The sequence below is a fragment of the Rhineura floridana genome, chromosome 5 (assembly GCF_030035675.1).
Source record: "Rhineura floridana isolate rRhiFlo1 chromosome 5, rRhiFlo1.hap2, whole genome shotgun sequence".
NCBI lineage: Eukaryota > Metazoa > Chordata > Lepidosauria > Squamata > Rhineuridae > Rhineura > Rhineura floridana.
Genome location: NC_084484.1, coordinates 134,404,502 through 134,422,819, shown reverse-complemented (window position 1 = coordinate 134,422,819; position 18,318 = coordinate 134,404,502). Strand labels below are relative to the sequence as shown.

General features: G+C 43.8%; 1 protein-coding gene across 16 annotated transcripts in view; it reads left to right on the top strand.

The window, feature by feature from the left end:
- Positions 1–18,318, top strand: part of BBX (BBX high mobility group box domain containing) — a 215,088-nt gene that overhangs the window by 120,635 nt on the left and 76,135 nt on the right. For all 16 annotated transcript variants that reach the window (XM_061628132.1, XM_061628125.1, XM_061628127.1 and 13 more), the window contains one exon: positions 18,026–18,196. In XM_061628132.1, coding sequence (XP_061484116.1) covers positions 18,035–18,196 — 162 coding nt within the window. In that variant the 5' untranslated portion in view covers positions 18,026–18,034. The remainder of the gene's footprint in view (positions 1–18,025; positions 18,197–18,318) is intronic.

The following is an 18,318-nucleotide window of genomic DNA, read 5'->3' as shown; positions in this document are numbered from 1 at the left end:
AAGTACCATGGTCTGAATGATCCTGACTTTGGTGTTCAGTGATACATCTTTGCATTTGAGGACCTTTTCTAGTTCTCTCATAGCTGCCCTCCCCAGTCCTAGCCTTCTTCTGATTTCTTGACTATTGTCTCAATTTTGGTTAATGACTGTGCCAAGGTATTGATAATCCTTGACAAGTTCAATGTCCTCATTTTCAACTGTAAAGTTACATAAATCTTCTGTTGTCATTACTTTAGTCTTTTTGACGTTTAGCTGTAGTCCTGCTTTTGTGCTTTCTTCTTTAACTTTCATCAGCATTCATTTCAAATCATTACTGGTTTCCGCTAGTAGTATGGTATCATCTGCATATCTTAAATTATTGATATTTCTCCCTCCAATTTTCACACCTCCTTCATCTTGGTCCAATCTTGCTTTTCCGTATGATATGTTCTGCATGTAGATTAAATAAATAAGGTGATAAAATGCACCTGTCTCACACCCTTTCTGATGGGAAACGAATCAGTTTCTCCATATTCTGTCCTTATAGTAGCCTCTTGTCCAGAGTATAGGTTGCGCATGAGGACAATCAGATGATGTGGCACCCCCCATTTCTTTTAAAGCATTCCATAGTTTTTCATGATCTACACAACAAAAGGCTTTGCTGTAATCTCTAAAGCACAAGGTGATTTTCTTCTGAAATTCCTTGGTCCGTTCCATTATCCAACGTTTCTTTGCGATATGATCTCTGGTGCCTCTTCCCTTTCTAAATCCAGCATGGACGTCTGGCATTTCTTGCTCCATATATGGTAAGAGCCTTTGCTGTAGAATCTTGAGCATGACTTTACTTGCATGGGATATTAAGGCAATATTTTGATAATTACTGCATTCCCTGGGATCCCCTTTCTTTGGAATTGGGATGTATATGAAACGCTTCCAGTCTGTAGGCTATTGTTTAGTTTTCCATATTTGTTGACAGATTTTTGTCAATTTGGACAAATTCAGTCTCAGTAGCTTGTAGCAACTCTAGTGGTATGCCATCAATTCCTGGTGATTTGTTTCTTCCGAGTAATTTAAGAGCAGCTTTCACCTCACATTCTAAAATTTCTGGTTCTTCATCATACGGTTCCTCCGTGAATGAATCTGTCGTCCTGGCACCTCTTTTATTGAGTTCTTCAGTGTATTGTTTCCATCTTTTATTTCATCTCGGTCAGTCAGTATGTTGCCCTGTTGATTATTCAGCATCCCTACTCTTGGTTTAAATTTCCCTTTCATTTCTCTAATCTTTTGGAACAGGGCTCTTGTTCTTCCCTTTTTGTTGTCCTCTTCTATTTCTATACAATAGCTATTGTAATAGTTCTCTATGTCCCTACGTACTAGTCGCTGTATTGTTGCATTTAGGGTTCTGACTGTGTTTCTTTTGCTTTTGCTATCCTTCTCTCTTTAACCATTTTAAGAGTTTCTTCAGTCATCCATTGAGGTCTTTCTCTCTTTTTAACAAGAGGTATTGTCGTTTTGCATTCTTCCCTGATAACATCTCTGACTTCATTCCATGGTTCTTCTGGTTCTCTGTCAACTAAGTTTAAAGCCTCAAACCTGTTCCTGATTTGATCTTTATATGCTTCTGGGATGTTATTTAAATTGTATATTGGTGTTATGATTGCTTTGTTCTTCTTCTTTAGCTTTACTCTGATTTTTGATACGACCAGTTCATGATCTGTACCGCAGTCTGCTCCTGGTCTTGTTTTCACAGAAAGTATGGAACTTCTCCATCTTCAGCTACCAATTATATAATCGATTTGATACCTACATTGACCATTTGGTGATGTCCATGTGTACAGTTGTCTTTTTGGTTGCTCAAAAAATGTGTTTGCAAGAAACAAATTATTGGCTCCACAGAATTCAGTAAGCCTTTCTCCTGTTTCATTTCTGTCTCCTACGCCCCATTTCCCCACAATTACTAATTCTTCTCTGTTCCCTACTTTTGCATTCCAATCCCCCATGATTATCAGCTCATCTTGTTTTGGTGTGTGATCAATTTCTTCCTGTACTTCTGCGTAAAATGTCTCCAATTCCTCTTCTTCTGCATTTGCCGTTGGAGCATAGACTTGGATGATAGTTATGTTAATAGGTTTCCCGTTTAATCTCATTGATATCACTCGCTCAGATCTTGCGTTGTAGCTCCTAATTGCTCTTGCTACATCACTTCTCACTTTCCAAAGCAACCCCATTTCTTCTTAATTTCTCATTTCCTACATAAAAGGTTTTTTGGAGTTGCCTGATTGAAAATGTCCCATTCCCGTCCATTTTAGTTCGCTCACACCAAGTATTGTAATGTTGATACGTTCCATTTCTTGCTTGACAATTTCTAACTTTCCCTGGTTCATGCTTCTCACATTCCATGTTCCTATTGTATGTGTCATACAACTCCGGACTATCCTTTTGCATCTGTGTGCATCAGCCTCTGGGCTTCCTTTCAGCTTTGACCCAGCTGCGTCATTAGTCATAGCGCTACTCGTACTTGTCCTTTGTTCTTCCCCAGTAGCTCGGTGAGTGCCTTCTGACCTGGGGGTCTCATCTTGCAGCACTATCTCATGTTGCATTTTGGATACTCTGTTCATAGGCTTTTCGTGGTAAGAGATATTCAGAGGTGGTTTACCATTGCCTTCCTCTGAGTTTGAATGCCTCTTAGTCTGGTGTCTCAGCTTTGACCATTCTGCCTTGGGTGCCCTTGCTCGTAATCTAGCCTCTTGGTCTCGACTCCTGACGGCATTGCTCTTTGCTTCTTCAGCACTCCCAAACCCCCTCACCACATTAAGGTGTGCATCCTAGAGGGGGGACTTTATTTGTAAACTTATGAAAATATTTGATAAATATGCAAGAAAACTTTCGGAATGTTAGATTTGCAATAAACCTTTTCAGAGAGAAAGAGAAAATGTATAGCACCTAAAAATCATAATTTAGAACAGTTTCAGCATTCAGTCTTTCCTAGAATTAATGTAAATTTTTAAATCAAAGTTAAGATTAGCTTTTCTTTATTTTTTCAAATGCAAGATAAAACAAATTTGCTAAATGCTTGTGAGTCAGTGAACCCTGAAACAGGCTCATGTTGAGCTACACACATTGGGAAAATCAGAAATTAGACCTAGGTGGCCAGTCAGCATGCTAGCTAACTATAGTGTGCACAGCAATGTTTCTGTTCTGCTAGACAAGGTGGTTTGTAACAGATGCTATTGGAGGTTGCTGATCCATAGGGTCGCTTAAGTCTTAATCAACTTGAAGACATATAACAACAACAAAGGCTGTTTTCATCCTTTGTCAAATACAAAAGAAAAAGAAATAGCCACTATGATTGTGAGTATAGTGAGTGCTTTAAAAAAGTAAAGTGTAACTTAGAGTAGTTTTTTTTCCAGGTAGTTATCTCTTTTTCACCCTTTAGCAATAAACATCTAATCCTGCTGTACTCATCATAACTGCAGAATAAACAAACTGTTACTTCTTACTGCAGGCAAACATGGTCCTTTGTTGCTGGCTGGGTGGAGAACACAATGGAAACTGAAAAGCAGAGTAAAGGAAAGTTCAAAGTGTGGAATCTACCTCTAGTCCATAATACAGATTTGTAATATTTAACTCTTCAGGGGTCATGTTACTATACTGGCTTTTTACCCTAGGATCACTTAAATAAATATAGGGTGATTATGATAATGAAAATTCCACCCTCAGTCAGGAAAAGTCTTGAGTGAGCAGACCTTTGGGGGGTTCTTCCAGATGAGGCTTTTGTTATGCTTTCACCCCGTCTTATTCACTGAATTTTTCAGAGGGTCCTATTCTTAAATATCTCCTGTTCTTAAAATAAGTTGCCTTTGTTTAAATGGAGGTTGTCATTGTCTGTCATGTCACAAATAAAGATGATTTCCCCCCAAAAAAAATCCTAGGGAGGTGAAGGACAGCTCTAAAGGGGTCCGTATGCCCATTGCCCCCTCCCCCTGGCTATAAGGCTGGATCTAAATTCTATTGTTAATGGTAAAACTCCAAAATTATTTTTATGGAACTGTTTCGCACCTTTAAAAATGGAGGGTTGTATTCAACATAGCACTAAGACAATTGTTCCATCATCACAAGACATGATCCCCCCCATGCACCCACTAAATGTGTTCTTGGAGTTCTCCCAATCTTCCAGAGCAGATTTGGGTAACAGCATGTGGGGGGAGAAGGGGGGAACCCATTACACTAGCACTAACTCCATAGAGCTAGTTCAAAAGGTTAGTTGAATAATTGGAAAAATAATGTTGAAACACGTTTAATACTTATTTTTGTGCCACATATGATCTGTGTATTATAAATGATGTATGAAATATCACCCTAGAAGTGCCTCTTTCAATGAATCTAGAAAATCAGTCCTGACATGAATCCTCTGGTGGTGACATGCAGAGTTTAGTTTTATTATAATGTCTGCCCTTTTTTATTGATATCAGAAAATGTAACGAGTATGAAACAACAAAGGAAAATTAATTTGACTGAATTTGAATTACACACTTCTGAAATAAGTAATGCAATAGGCTTGAAAATTTAATAAACAGTGTGCAGTTTGTTTTGAAGAATATTATCCATACTTTTGTTTACTAAACAGTTTTTCTTTCAATCTTGTATATATTATTACTGTGTATGCCCTTGACATTTTCTTGATCTTTAATAAGATTCTAGGAAAATGTGCTGCCTCTAATTTCCTCTCAGTGAATATATCAAAGTGGTTTATATATCTAATCAGGTCTTTTCAAGCTGCAGATTTTGAGCTAAGTGCAGGAATTCTGCTATGGCTAAAGCTATGGGTTTTCCCTATGAGTCCGGCCATCACAGCGGGTGTTAGCTCCACCTATCATGCGAAGGCAAGAATGTCTTTGAAGTCAAGACTAGGGGCGTCAGGCCCCTCCCACTCTCCAGTTCATTCTTGCCTTCATACGAACAAGATTGGAAAACTTATCATTGAGATCCTATCGCGTAGCATTTAGCTAAGTTGTTTTTGTATTTGTTTATTTGTTTTGACTGGGTGCGAACCCAGCGTCGCTTGTGTGTCTTCCCAGTCCTTCTTTCCCTACTTTCACTTACCTCTGTTGCTTGTTAGAGGTTTTTTCCCTCAAAGACCGCGGCTGCGGTTCTCCCTGATTTGGCTTTAACATTTTATTTTCGTTCTCTCTCCTGCTTGTCTGGCGACCCCCACAGAGACCGCGGCTGCGGTGTTCTGTGTTTTTTGACCGTTTTGAGCTTCGGGAGACCGCAGCCTTTTCTCTCCCGTAGCGGTTCTGCTTTTACTCAAGTCGCGCTCTGTGGAGCCCTTGAAGAGACCGCGGCTGCCGTTCTCTCCGAGGCGGGAGCCTGCGGCTGCGGCTCCCTCCAACCTTTTTTAACCTACCAGGGTTCTGCCTCACAGGCTTTTCTCGGCACGTTAGTTTCGCCGCGACTAGCCCTGTTCCCGGCGCCGGCAGCGGCTTGCCTCCTGCTGCCTTATCCCTCACAGGCTTCTATCTGCACTTTCTTTTGGGGGGTTTTCTGGAGCCGCTAGTGCGGTTATCGGCCCCGCGGCTTCCCCTGCTAGTCTGTGCTGGACAGCCCTTCCCCCCACTTCGTCCCCAGACGGCCGCCATTGCTCCTTCTCTCTCCGCCTTTTTTGATCGTTTTTTCCCACCCTTTTTTCCGGGCGCCATTTTTTTAATTCAAAATTCCCGCCTTTTTTGTTACCCTTTATTAACCATCGGATACCTTCCCTGTAGGCTATCTATCCGTATGTGTGTTATATACGTGCTGCAAACAGACTTACACAGGGCTCACTTGCACACAAATTTACTGTGGTGCTGCAAACAGACTTACACAGGGCTGACTTGCACACAAATTTACTGTGGCTGTAATCCTAGTGGCTGGATTATATTATCAAGGCTGGAGCTCCAATCCTAGTGGCTGGATTGTATTATCAAGGCTGAAGCTTTAATCCTAGTGGCTGGATTGTATTATCAAGACTGGAGCTTTAATCCTAGTGGCTGAATGGTATTATCAAGGCTGGAGCTTTAATCCTAGTGGCTGGATTGTATTATCAAGGCTGGAGCTTTAATCTTAGTGGCTGACTTGTACTAAATCTGATTTATATTGGTATATCCTGCCCCCTCTGGGGCCGTGTACCACGCCTGAAACCCAGCCTACAGCACTAATCTGAGTGTGCTAAGTCTAAATACAGCCTATAACATATTAACGCTAATACCTTAGTGCATCCTGCCCCCTCTGTGGCAGTGCACTCCGCCATCTGCCAGTGTATTCTACCCCCTCCGTGGTCGTACGCTGAGCCAGTTCGGGTCTTTACATCCTGCCCCCTCCGTGGCAGTGTATTGTACCCAAGTTAATATAAGATGGCAGAACAGCCAGGCATGCCGCAATCAACCCATATGGTGCCAGATCAGCCAGGCATGCCACAAACAGCCAAGCCACAACATTCTAACACGACTAAGACCAGACACGCCAAAGCCCTGGCTAAGACAAAACATCTTTCCAGCCATAGCAAACCAAAGCGCCCACGTTACGTCTCTGTGCCAACCACCACCACAGCACCTCAGGCACACATAAGCGATATTCTCCATTCCCCTGCTGCTTCCTCTGACGAGGAAGAATTTGTTGGCTTTCCCGCTCAGTATTCGACAAATGAACCTTCCTCCGATTTACCGCCCCAAACATCTGTTCCAATAGCTCCTCAGGCACATACATCTGCCACATCCGGGCTGCAGCTGTCTCCTGATTTCCTCTCCCAACTTCAAGCCATGCTGGCATTTTTTACCCAAATGCAGTCACTACCACAAGTTCCTGCCATACCTCAACTCAACATGGAACATTGTGCGTGTCATGAAACTCACCCTTCCTGTTCACCTAACCCCTTTGATGTAGCCAGAGGCAGATGTATTGATGAAGCCTCGTATGCGGAGGAGTCAACCTTCAATGACCACGTTGAAGGAGATGACTGGAGCGACTATTCAGATCATGAGGAGGATACATCATATCGCTTGTTTAATGCCTCAGACTATCAGCCCCTGGCACGCAGGGTAGTTAATACTCTTGGTCTCCAGACAGCGCCTTCAACTTCGTCCGCCCCAGCTATCAAAGGGGCCAAGGTCCTCAAATCCCCTGCACCTACTGAACACTACATCCCAGTGCCGGACCCAATTGCCAAATTAGTCTCTGAAGAATGGGCCCATCCACTCAAAGCTCGACGCTTCAAGAACCTGGCTGACAGACTTTACGCCCTAGCCCCAGACTTTGCCACCAAGTTAGATGTCCCTGGCATAGATGAACCAATCGCTCGCCTCGTTTCACGATCTCTTTTGCCCAGGGAAGGGGAATCCCACCTAAAAGACACTACTGAGCGACGAATAGACTTCGCCCTCCGCAAGAATCACGAGGCCACTGCCCTATCCATGCGTGCCTCCGCTTCAGCCTCCATCTTCTCCAGAGCATCTATGATGTGGCTGGATGACCTTCTAGAGGACGCTAACCCTGATCCTGTAGCCCTCAGAAGAGCACTATTGAAATTGCGTAAGACAGCAGCTTTTGTGGCCGATGCCACTTTTGATGCCACTCAATTAGGGGCACGAGCCATGACGGCTCAAATAGTCGCTCATCGCACCCTCTGGCTTCGCCACTGGCAAGCTGATTCAGCGGCCAGATTGAATCTGTCCAGGGCTCCTTACTCCGGATCTCTACTCTTCGGCGAGGAAGCTCTAAAGGCAGTGCTGGTTGATCCAAAAGACCCCCACAAACCGGTTCTGGCCACAGTCAAGAACAGCGACCACAGGCCCTTCAGGCGATTTCCTTCCTTCCGTTCTAACCAGCCCTTTCGAGGAACGTGGCCAGGAGGACGAGGCCGCGACTTCAGATCCTATGATCCCAACGCATTCAGGGGCTCCTGGAACCGACGCTTCCAGGGCAGAGGTCAGTACCAAGGGCGCAGGGGCAACTCATCGTCCTCATATAAGGGAGGCCCTCGCCTACGCAAGTAGTCTTAACGCCCTCCCCATAGGTGGCAGATTACTTAATTTTGGAGATTGATGGCTGCGCCTTACTACGGTCTCCTGGATCAGGGACCTTTTCAGTTATGGCTATGCCATAGAGTTCTGGGCAACCCCATCAGACAGATTCCATCCGTCCCCTTGCCCAAGGGCACCAGCCAGGCACAACATCATGCAGACAGCTATCCACCACCTCTTGGACATAGCAGCGATAGAGCCAGTTCCCACAACTGAGAGGTTGGAAGGGGTGTACTCCCTCCTATTTGCTGTCCCAAAACGAGATTTATCATGGAGGGCGGTATTGGACCTCAAGTTTGTCAACCGTTTTGTAACATACCGCAGGTTCAAAATGGAATCACTCCATTCCATTACGGAGAGTCTGCATGAAGGAGACTTCCTGGCTTCTATCGACCTTAAGGAAGCGTATCTCCATGTGCCCATTTGTATAGCTCACAGGAAGTTTCTTCGGTTTGCTTTTGGCCACCAGCACTTTCAATATAGAGCGATGCCATTCGGCCTCTCCTCTGCTCCAAGAGTGTTTACCAAGGTGCTACTCATCCTAGTGGCTTACCTCTGGACCCAAGGGGTTCATATCTACCCATATCTGGATGATCTGTTAATACGGGCCAAGTCTGAGGAGCTGGCTCATCATCACTTAATGATCACCCTCAATGTTTTGCAGGCCTACGGCTGGCTTGTCAACTTCGACAAAAGCTATCTCCAACCAACCCAACGCCTACTACATCTAGGGGCAATGTTGGACACCCTGTAGGCAATTGTCTTCTTGTCTCCAGATCGCATCACTGCCATCACAAACATCGCAAGGTCCCTGATGCAACAAACATCCGCAGACGTCATGCTTCTTGCCAGAACGCTCGGGATGTTCATTTCTACCATCCACATTGTGCCATGGGCTCGAGCACACACTCGACACCTTCAATGGACTCTGTTGCCATTTCAACAGGACATTGCCACTACCAACCATCGCAAAGTTCATTTGAGCCCCGCACTGCGCCTCTCCTTCCGCTGGTGGACCAAGGTTCAACACCTCTCCAAGGGCACGTCGTTCAGAGAACCCCGCAGAACCGTTGTAACCACAGATGCCAGCCTCATCGGTTGGGGAGCCCACTGCAACTCCCAGTACGTTCAGGGGGTTTGGTCCACCGCGGAGCAAACTCAAAGCATCAACTGGCTGGAGCTAAAGGCTGTCCACTTCTACGTCATTTTCAGTCTCTGTTCCCTTTGAACCATGTGCTCATTCGAACAGACAACACGTGTGTAAAATCACATTTGAACAGACAAGGGGGCACCAGGTCTCGTCCCCTGCAGGACTTAGCCTCCCTCATTTTTGTCTGGGCAGAACAACATCTACAATCCCTGAAAGCAGAACATCTCAGAGGGATTTGGAATGTGACAGCAGACTGGCTCAGCAGACAACAGGTATTTCCGGGAGAATAGAAACTTCATCCAGCCATTTTCCATCATCTCCAGTGTCGGTTTGGCGCCCTCTCAGTCGACCTGTTTGTTTCCAGTCGCAATTGCTAGCTTCCCAGGTACTTTGCCTGCTACCTGGACTCCACAGCAGAAGCAGTGGATGCTCCGACAACACCGTGGCCAGACGGTCTATTGTACGCCTTTCCTCCCATACCATTGTTAGCCAAAACCTTGAGGAAGGCGCGAACCGAGAGGGCACAGCTGGTTCTGATAGCACCATTTTGGCCACGCCGACCGTGGTTTTCAGATCTTCTGGCAATGTCAATGATGGATCCTTGGACACTTCCAGTCAGGCCAGACCTTCTATCCCAGGGTCCAATACTGCATCAGGACCCTACTTGGCTCAATCTAACAGCGTGGCGTTTGAACGGGGACATTTGAGGTCAGCTGGACTGTCTGACGCAGTGATTGATATTATTTTGGCCTCGAGAAGACCATCTACCACTCGTATTTATCAACATACCTGGGTGGCTTTCTCCAAGTGGTGTCAGTCCCACCACCATGATCCATCCCAAGCCACTGTGCATCAGGTGCTGCAATTTCTTCATAGCGGCTTTATGATGGGACTTCGACCCAACACTCTACGTCGACATGCGTCCACTCTGTCGTCCATTCCCTCAGTGTCCTTTCCTGGAGATCATATTTCCTCACATCCGTTCATCAAACGCTTTTTGAGGGGAGTCGCCCTAAGCTCTCCACCTGTTGTCCATCGGTTCCCTTCATGGAGTTTGCCGAAGGTTCTGCAGGCTTTGCAACGCCCTCCGTTTGAACCCATCAGGTCTGTGCCCCTACGTATGCTGTCCTTCAAGGTCTTGTTTCTGATCGCAATCACATCTGCCAGACGCGTTTCGGAGTTGGGCGCATTGTCTTCTGCTCGACACCTCTGCGTCTTCCATAAGGACTCTGTTGTGCTGAAGACTGATCCTTCCTTCCGTCCCAAGGTCGATTCAGTTTTTCATTGCAACCAGGACATTGTTTTACCTTCCTTTTGCCCGAATCCTACCCATCCGCTCGAGAAGGCTTGGCATTCGTTGGATGTTTGGAGGGCTCTCAAGACATACCTGTCTAGGACCCAAGAGATTCGAAGAACGGAGTCTCTGTTTGTATCCTTTCATCCAAGGTCTATGGGGCATAAAGTATCCAATTCTACCTTATCTCGTTGGTTAAGGGCATGCATTACTTTAGCATATGAGTCCCTGAAGCTGTCAGTTCCAGCTAGTATAACGGCTCATTCTACCAGGTCAGCTGCCACTTCGGCTGCTTTTGCCACTAATGCTCCTGTTGCCGATATTTGTAGGGCTGCAGTCTGGTCTACCCCACACTCGTTTATAAGGCATTATACAATTGATCGTTATGCCTCTACTGACGCTTCTTTCGGCAGACGAGTGTTGCAACAGGTTCTTAATAAGGATTAACACGTGGGTGGTCCCTCCCTGTATGGGCTGCTGTGGTACATCCCGCTGTGATGGCCGGACTCATAGGGAAAATGGACCATTGGTCTCACCTGAAGGGTGATTTTCCTATGAGTACGGACATCACGACCCTCCCAGTTGGAGGATGACTATATATTTTTTTAATGTGTTACATATTATTGTTACGCTATTATATTTAAATTTAAGAGTGAAGTCAAGACTTCTAGTTCTGTTATACCGCTATGTTGCAGTCATGTTACTATGCATGGTACTATTGTGTTATTTTCCTGCTGCCAGGCCGGTTGGCCTTGTTCTTGTATCTTTAGATATTTCTCCTTAGACTCGCTGCGAATGAACTGGAGAGTGGGAGGGGCCTGATGCCCCTAGTCTTGACTTCAAAGACATTCTTGCCTTCGCACGATAGGTGGAGCTAACACCCGCTGTGATGTCCGTACTCATAGGAAAATCACCCTTCAGGTGAGACCAATGGTCCATTTTTTTATCTTCATTTGCGTTTATTAGAGTAATTTATATTTCCCTTGTGCATGACTAAGATTTTTAATTGATCAGTTGACAGATTGCATAGGCCTGACATCATCATTGATTTGTAGCAAAATGCTCCTGGCTAGTGTGTGTACTCACGATTTAGTTCTCCGTAGAGAAAAGCATTATAGTGCTGTCACATACGACTGAGGAAAAAATGGCTCCTTCTATTTCAACTGATTTACTGAGGGGGCAAGGACAGGATCAAGCAGGTGAAATACCCCATCCTCTAGCTGGTCCCCCCAATCTCCCCCCCCCAAGCTTCCTGGAGCAATGTTGTGTGATGCCATAGCATACTCTGACAGGAGCATTGGAGGGAGAGTGGAACCTGATTTCCCACCACCACCATCAAAGACTATGGATATAATCTCATAGCATCATTGGGGGTGTGTGAACAAAGGTTGTTGGGAAAAGAGTGGTGGAGGTGAGTTTAGCAGTTGTAAATTCTACTCCCGAAATCTCCTGGAGGATTTCATAAACACACGTTGTTGGCACAATTATTTGCAGTAGCAATGTTCATAAATGTTAACTGGACATCAACATGTTAGTACTGCAGGCATTTTACTTTTCTTTGAGCTGCCATATTAAAACACTCTGGATAGTTGAACTATAAGGGCAACATAAATCACAGGTTTATAAAATTAATAAATGAAATAAACTGCAGGCAATGCAATCTGCACATTTTGCCCATTCAGTAAAGTAAAATATTTGATTCTGTTAATTGGAAAATTAGGTAATTAGATTCCTAATAAGCAAGTCATTTGTAAGGCATGGAACAGGAGTGGGGAGACTGTAACCATCAAGTGATAGACAAAAATCAGGAACAGTAATTTGCAAGGCACAAAGCAGGGTTGAGGAACCTGTGGCCCTCCAGATGTTGCTAGCTGACAACTTCCATTATTTCTGACCAGCTGGTGCTGATAGAAGTTAAAGTCCAATAATAGCTGGGGAGCAGCAGGTTCTTCTGATATAAAGCGTCTCGAAGACCATGGGTTTGATCTAGATTTAAGCTGCAGTCCAGTACACACTCACCTGGGAGTAAGGCCCATTGAACCAAATGGAACCTACTTCTAAGTAGACATGTATTGGATTATAGCCTTAGTCATACTTGGAGCAGACCCATTGAAATTAATGGGACTTAAGTTAGTCTTGCCCCATTTTAAGTCCCATTGATTTCAGTGAGTCTGCTGTAAGTGTGACTAACCGAGCAATCCAAATGACGGGGAGCCAGCAGAGAAAAGCTGTTGGAAAGCCCCGTGGGATCCTCCTCCCACTCGGGAGCTGCCGGCCCAGCTGAGTGCCAGTTCCCTTGGGACCCACACCTGCAAGCCGGCTGGGAAACGCTGGCTCTAATGAACAGGCCTCCTAGGAAGTAAGCGCTCTCTGTATGCCACCATGGAAATGTTTTTATTGCTCCATCCTTTTGGCAGGCAGAGTTTCTGGGCAGATTGGGACCCAGCAGAGGGCTCCAAATGTGAGGAGGATCTCATGCAAGTCCCCACTGCAGCTCTGCCCTGGAACGCCCCACTTTTAGGGATTTCGCCAGCTTCTACTGGTCCTCCGTCCGCCTGGCTGGCCGTTCCCAGCGCCATGGCTCGGCCACGGCAGAGGGCTGCTGCCAGCTGCGCCCAACAGTGCCAGGAGCCTGCCGGCATAGACAGGAGTCAGTGGCATCCAACTCTCCCCATCCCGGTGGAATGGTGAATTGGATTGTGCCCTAAGTCTGGATGTTACCACATGTCATTGTAAACGTCTTCCTTCTGGATTTGGGATGCTGTATTAAATTTCTGTTTCCACTTGATTTAAAGCTGTATGCCATTTGGAAAATTCCCAAGTACAACAGAGTACTTAGAATCATGCTGTGGGATTACTTATTTTCCTTGAAGATTTTCTTAATCCTATTAAAGCTGTGGGGAACAGAATGGTGCCAGTTCTAGTCGGTTGCAAAATACTAACAATTCAATAGCGTCTTTTTGTGCATTATTATATGCCACTTTGCAAGCTTTTTTGTTTGAAGGCTTTTTGTATTCTTTCAAAATAATTGGATACTTATAGCAACTGTTGAATGAACTGAACAGAAGTGCAAATGAGTAGCCTATAGCAGTGGCAATTAATACTGACTCCATAGTTCAGTAGTCATTGAATTGTTTCACTTTACACTCAGATCTGAAGCTTTTTTCCAGGAGTTTTTTTCAGCTTCATGGTGAGCCATGGTCTGGACATGTGGTAAGAAAATCTCACAACACCGGACTATTTATTCAACAAACAACATTCATGTACATCTTTGTCCTGAGTTTACAGCATATACTGAAAAGGAATCCACTTGTAAACATGTGCCATACAAGTGTTTTTACTAGTGTTAATTGCAAAAGGTTGTGTTGTATGAAACATAATTTTAATAAGAAGCACACAGCCCAACCCAAACAGCTTTTCTTGGAAGTAAAGATAGTTTCCTAAGTTGCAAGTTTCATAAGGTGGTAAAATGTGACCACTTGTTCTGTTGTGTAGGGAGCATAGCGGCTCTCCATGCAATTAGGGTGATTCACTTTATTTATTTGTTTGTTAGATTTATATCCCACCCTTCCTCCCAGTAGGAGACCAGGGCGGCAGCTCTAAAATGACACAGATGCCACTTCTAATTCCATCAGTTTTCACATGGTAGCTGTAACCTCGGAATAGACAGTTCCTATACAGCAGGGTCTGGGTACCTGTGGCCTTCCAGAAATAGTTGGTCTCCAACTCCCATCAACCCAGGCAGTGTGGCCAGTGGTCAGGGCTGATGGGATTGGTAGTCCAGTAACTTCTGGATGGCCACAAGTTCCTCTGCTGTACAAATTTAGGGTTGTCAGCATACCTTGTTTAATTTATGACACAATAAAAAACAGCCCGGTGTTAGGTCTACCTGCATAGGGGACTGGTGTTTCAAAAAAGTAGGGGTGCTACAAATTCCCTGCTCACACTTTATAAATCACTTTTACCACATAGTCCCTCAGTTGCACCCCCACAACACTCATAGCAGATTAGCCATGAACTTCTAGGTGGTTACTGGCTATGAAAATTAAAATGGAAGCTCTGTGTTCAGTGTCGGTATACCAAGGATGAAAAACCTTTGGCCCTCCAGGTATCCCATCATTCCTGACCGATGGCCATGTTGTATGGTGTTGGTGGGAGTTGGGAGTCAGCAATTTCTGGACACTTACATGGCTCCCCTGTCCCTTCTGTATGCGTATCAGATACTTGGAAGAAACATCAGTGGAATGCTGCTGTTCTTGTGCTCTGCTTCTAAGCTTCTCAGAAACGTGTAACTGCCCAGTGCTAGAAATGGAGACACATGATTTCCTGAAGACCTTCAAACTGATCACAAGTCAGAGGTAAATGCTGAGCCTCAAGGCAGCAAACTATTCCTTTTACCCCCACCCCACTTTTTTTGTTGCAACAAAACACCAGGTTACCAAAGTCCCAAAGCTAACAAATGACTTGCCAGAATCACAAACAGAGAGGTAAGGTCTGAAACCCAAACATCAAACCCTGCAAATAAATCCCCCTCTATTAAGTTATTCCCGATTGTTAAAATCCTACTCAGAGCCCCTAAATTATTTCCCTTTCCAATACTGCATTAATTTGCCTGGCTAATATTGTCCTTCTGGACCCAGTTCAAGATACTGGTTTTGACCTATAAAGCATTTCACACCCTGGAACCTACATATCAACTCATGCATCTGTTGTCATCAGCTGATGTGATTTCATTGTGAGATGTTAGAGTAGTGGCAGTAGCTGCAGTCATCAGCTGTATATGTGGAGAGGGAGAAGGCTCCATGAGTAGAAGAGAAGCGGGACCCACCTTTGACTGTATACCCCCAACATCCATAAATTGAACATGAGTGTCTTATGAAGGGATTTGCAATTACGTAGAGCTCTCTGCATGTAGGCTTCCAAGCAATCTTGGACTTGTACTGTGATCAGATTCTACCAACATCCTGCAGAAAGCTTCAGTAGGGATAGCTGGCGTGAAACATTTTTGTTCTGTGTTTTGACCTGGAGCCTCAGAGGCTTGTCTTCCAACAGCCATATTAAGGGCAAAAAAATACCAGGTTTTTTTGCCCTCAACATGATGGTTCAGGATTCTATACACCTATTAAAGGAGCTACCACAGTGTACCTGTAATATGAAAAACAGCATACATGTCTGGGTGAAAAGTATTAAGTTTCCTAACTTACCAAGATTTGCTAAATTTCTCATCCTTTCACTATTCACATACACTTTCTTCTTATTTTTGAGAAACAAAAAAAGCAAGGTATAGTTTAAATATACGGTTTTAATAAAACAGTATGAGTTACAGACAATTAACAGTTATGAGTAATGTAATGTTGATATGTTAAAAGGTTTCAATTAAAATTGCATTAGCAATTAAATGGTACAAAAATAAAGGTGGTGACATGAGGTGAAGGCAGCTTCTTGGCAACAGAAATACAAGAGTCTTTTTCATGTTTTTTATCTGAAAGTAAAAATGAACATTCTCATACTTGTGTATAAAAACACCAGCTTTCTGTACTCACATTTTGCAACCTTCTTTCTCTAAACTGGAACTTCTTTTTGTGTCTTCACTGAGAAGATTATTTCTTCAGACTCTCGTTTGTTAACCATATGTTTATATTTAACACACAAGGTTTTTAATTTTGAAACACCATGGTCTAGAATTTCTCCAGTGCCACTAAGTTCAATAGGGAACTGAGATTCCTTGCTCCAAAGGGATGAATTATAACATAGAAAAGAAAGCAATGATCTGTTAACAATCAGCTATGTTTTAACATCACCTGTGTGCACTCATGCATATAAATCAGGGATGCTCCAAATTAAAAACTGTTATTTGCATATAAACATTCATTGTATTGAATCTTCACTGAGAATGAGTATCCAGTTTAATGGTAATATTAGTTGTACTTTTCACTTTAAAATACTTTGGAGTTACGTATTTTTATTGGCTCTAGGTAGTGAATCCAAATCGTACTGTTAAATGCTATTATCTGACAAAAGCCCCCTCCACTCCCTAGCTGGCTGAATGTTAAGCAAGGATTCTTCTTAACATAATCCTACTGCATACATCATCTTTCAATGCATTGTGACCAGTTGTGTAATGGTGGAGAAAACAGAGGAGAGCAGCTCCAGGACTCTTCTTCAGAGCAGGAGCAATAATGCCATGTGTTGGAGCATCACAGTAACTGAGTAACTGATGGACTCTTCTTGCTGTGGCTAGTGAATTAGCCAATAAGGAGGCAATACTGTGACAGATTAGCATAGAAGAAATTAGAGGCTCAGGAAAATAAGCAAAGGCCAGAATCTACTTTCTTTGATTATTTCTAGTTCACTCTACCAGATTAAATTGGTAATACATGTTTGCAAGATTGTTTGCATTTCTAATTAAAACATCAAATGGCTGAAGAACTCTTAGAAGTCAATGTGTTTTACAAGTTGAACTTATGCAGTCAGAAGTAAACATCACTCAGGAAACTATGCAATCATGCTCATTCTGATAAACGGTCTTATGGTATATATTGCTGCTTTTTCCGGGCAGGGTATGTGATGGATACGGGGTGGGGAATGGGATCTGGTTCTTCCAAACAGAGTATTTTTCCCTTCAAACTGCTTCCTCCAAATGGAGTTTTTTTTCCTCTACAAAGGGAGCAGTGTTAAGGAGAAATGGTTTGTGGAGAATGGCCTTATGGGCCAAGTTGGGCCTGCAGGCTAGAGATTCCCCACTGCTGTGATAGATACACCTTTCCTAGGGGGTGTTGCTTTGGGAGCTATTGTGATGAACTTCTAAACTTCAAAATCTACTGCTGTACCACTGAGTGCATCATGAGTCAACAAAAGAAACTTCCATCTCAAATTCATAGACTGCTAGTAAAATATATTCTGCTACCTATCCTGTACTTGGCTACGCATTCAGGTATACCACTGAAGTCCACAGAGCTTATCCATGCATAAGTTAGTAGGATTGCATCTGTCAACACCCTTTGTGTAGCATATCATCTGTCTGAGGATTCAGGTTAATAGTCAGCATTCACTAATAAAATTAGCTGCCCTGAGCTCCTAATTGACGCCCTGGCTCCTACTGGGAGAAAGGGCAGGATGTAAATCAAATAAATAATAAAATTTTAAAATGTTGGAATGGGAGACAACAACACTTGCAGTCAATTACCTGAACCAGTGTGTGTGTGTCGGGGTGGTGGTGATGGACAGAAAAAGTAATCCTTGTGTTCCTCTCCCTTGACTCTTTTGTAACTAAGGGACCTTGTTTATTTGTGTTTTGTGCTTTTCTTCACCCCTTCACCAGATGCTCTCTCCTTTGTTCTCTGTCCATGTGTAAAGATGTGCCATCCTGAGCTCCCACTCAGAGATGGCTTTGTATACTAGAAGTAAATAACCCTTTCACATTTTTAAATCACCTTCACCAGCGGTCTTAACTGTTTTCTTGCAAATGCCTTGTAACTTTGCTGACTTCCAACAGAAAACGTGTTCAATACCTAACATGTTTTCTTTATGTTTTTTCCTGGGTAGGTCACAGTAATGAAAGGCAGCAGTAGGAATAAAGATCATTCAACAGACGGAGAGGGGCCTGGGAAACGACCAAAGAGAAAGTGTCTTCAGTGGCATCCACTACTTGCAAAGAAAATCCTTGATTTTTCAGAGGAGGAGGAGGAGGAAGAGGACGAAGAGGACATTGATAAGGTGGACCTAAAAGTAGCCCTGTAATATGACATCCATTAGAAGATTGTGTCCTCTGCAAACTTTCTAAAACATATTTGGTATTAATGTGAAGTTTAACTGCATTAGGAACATAGGAAACTGTC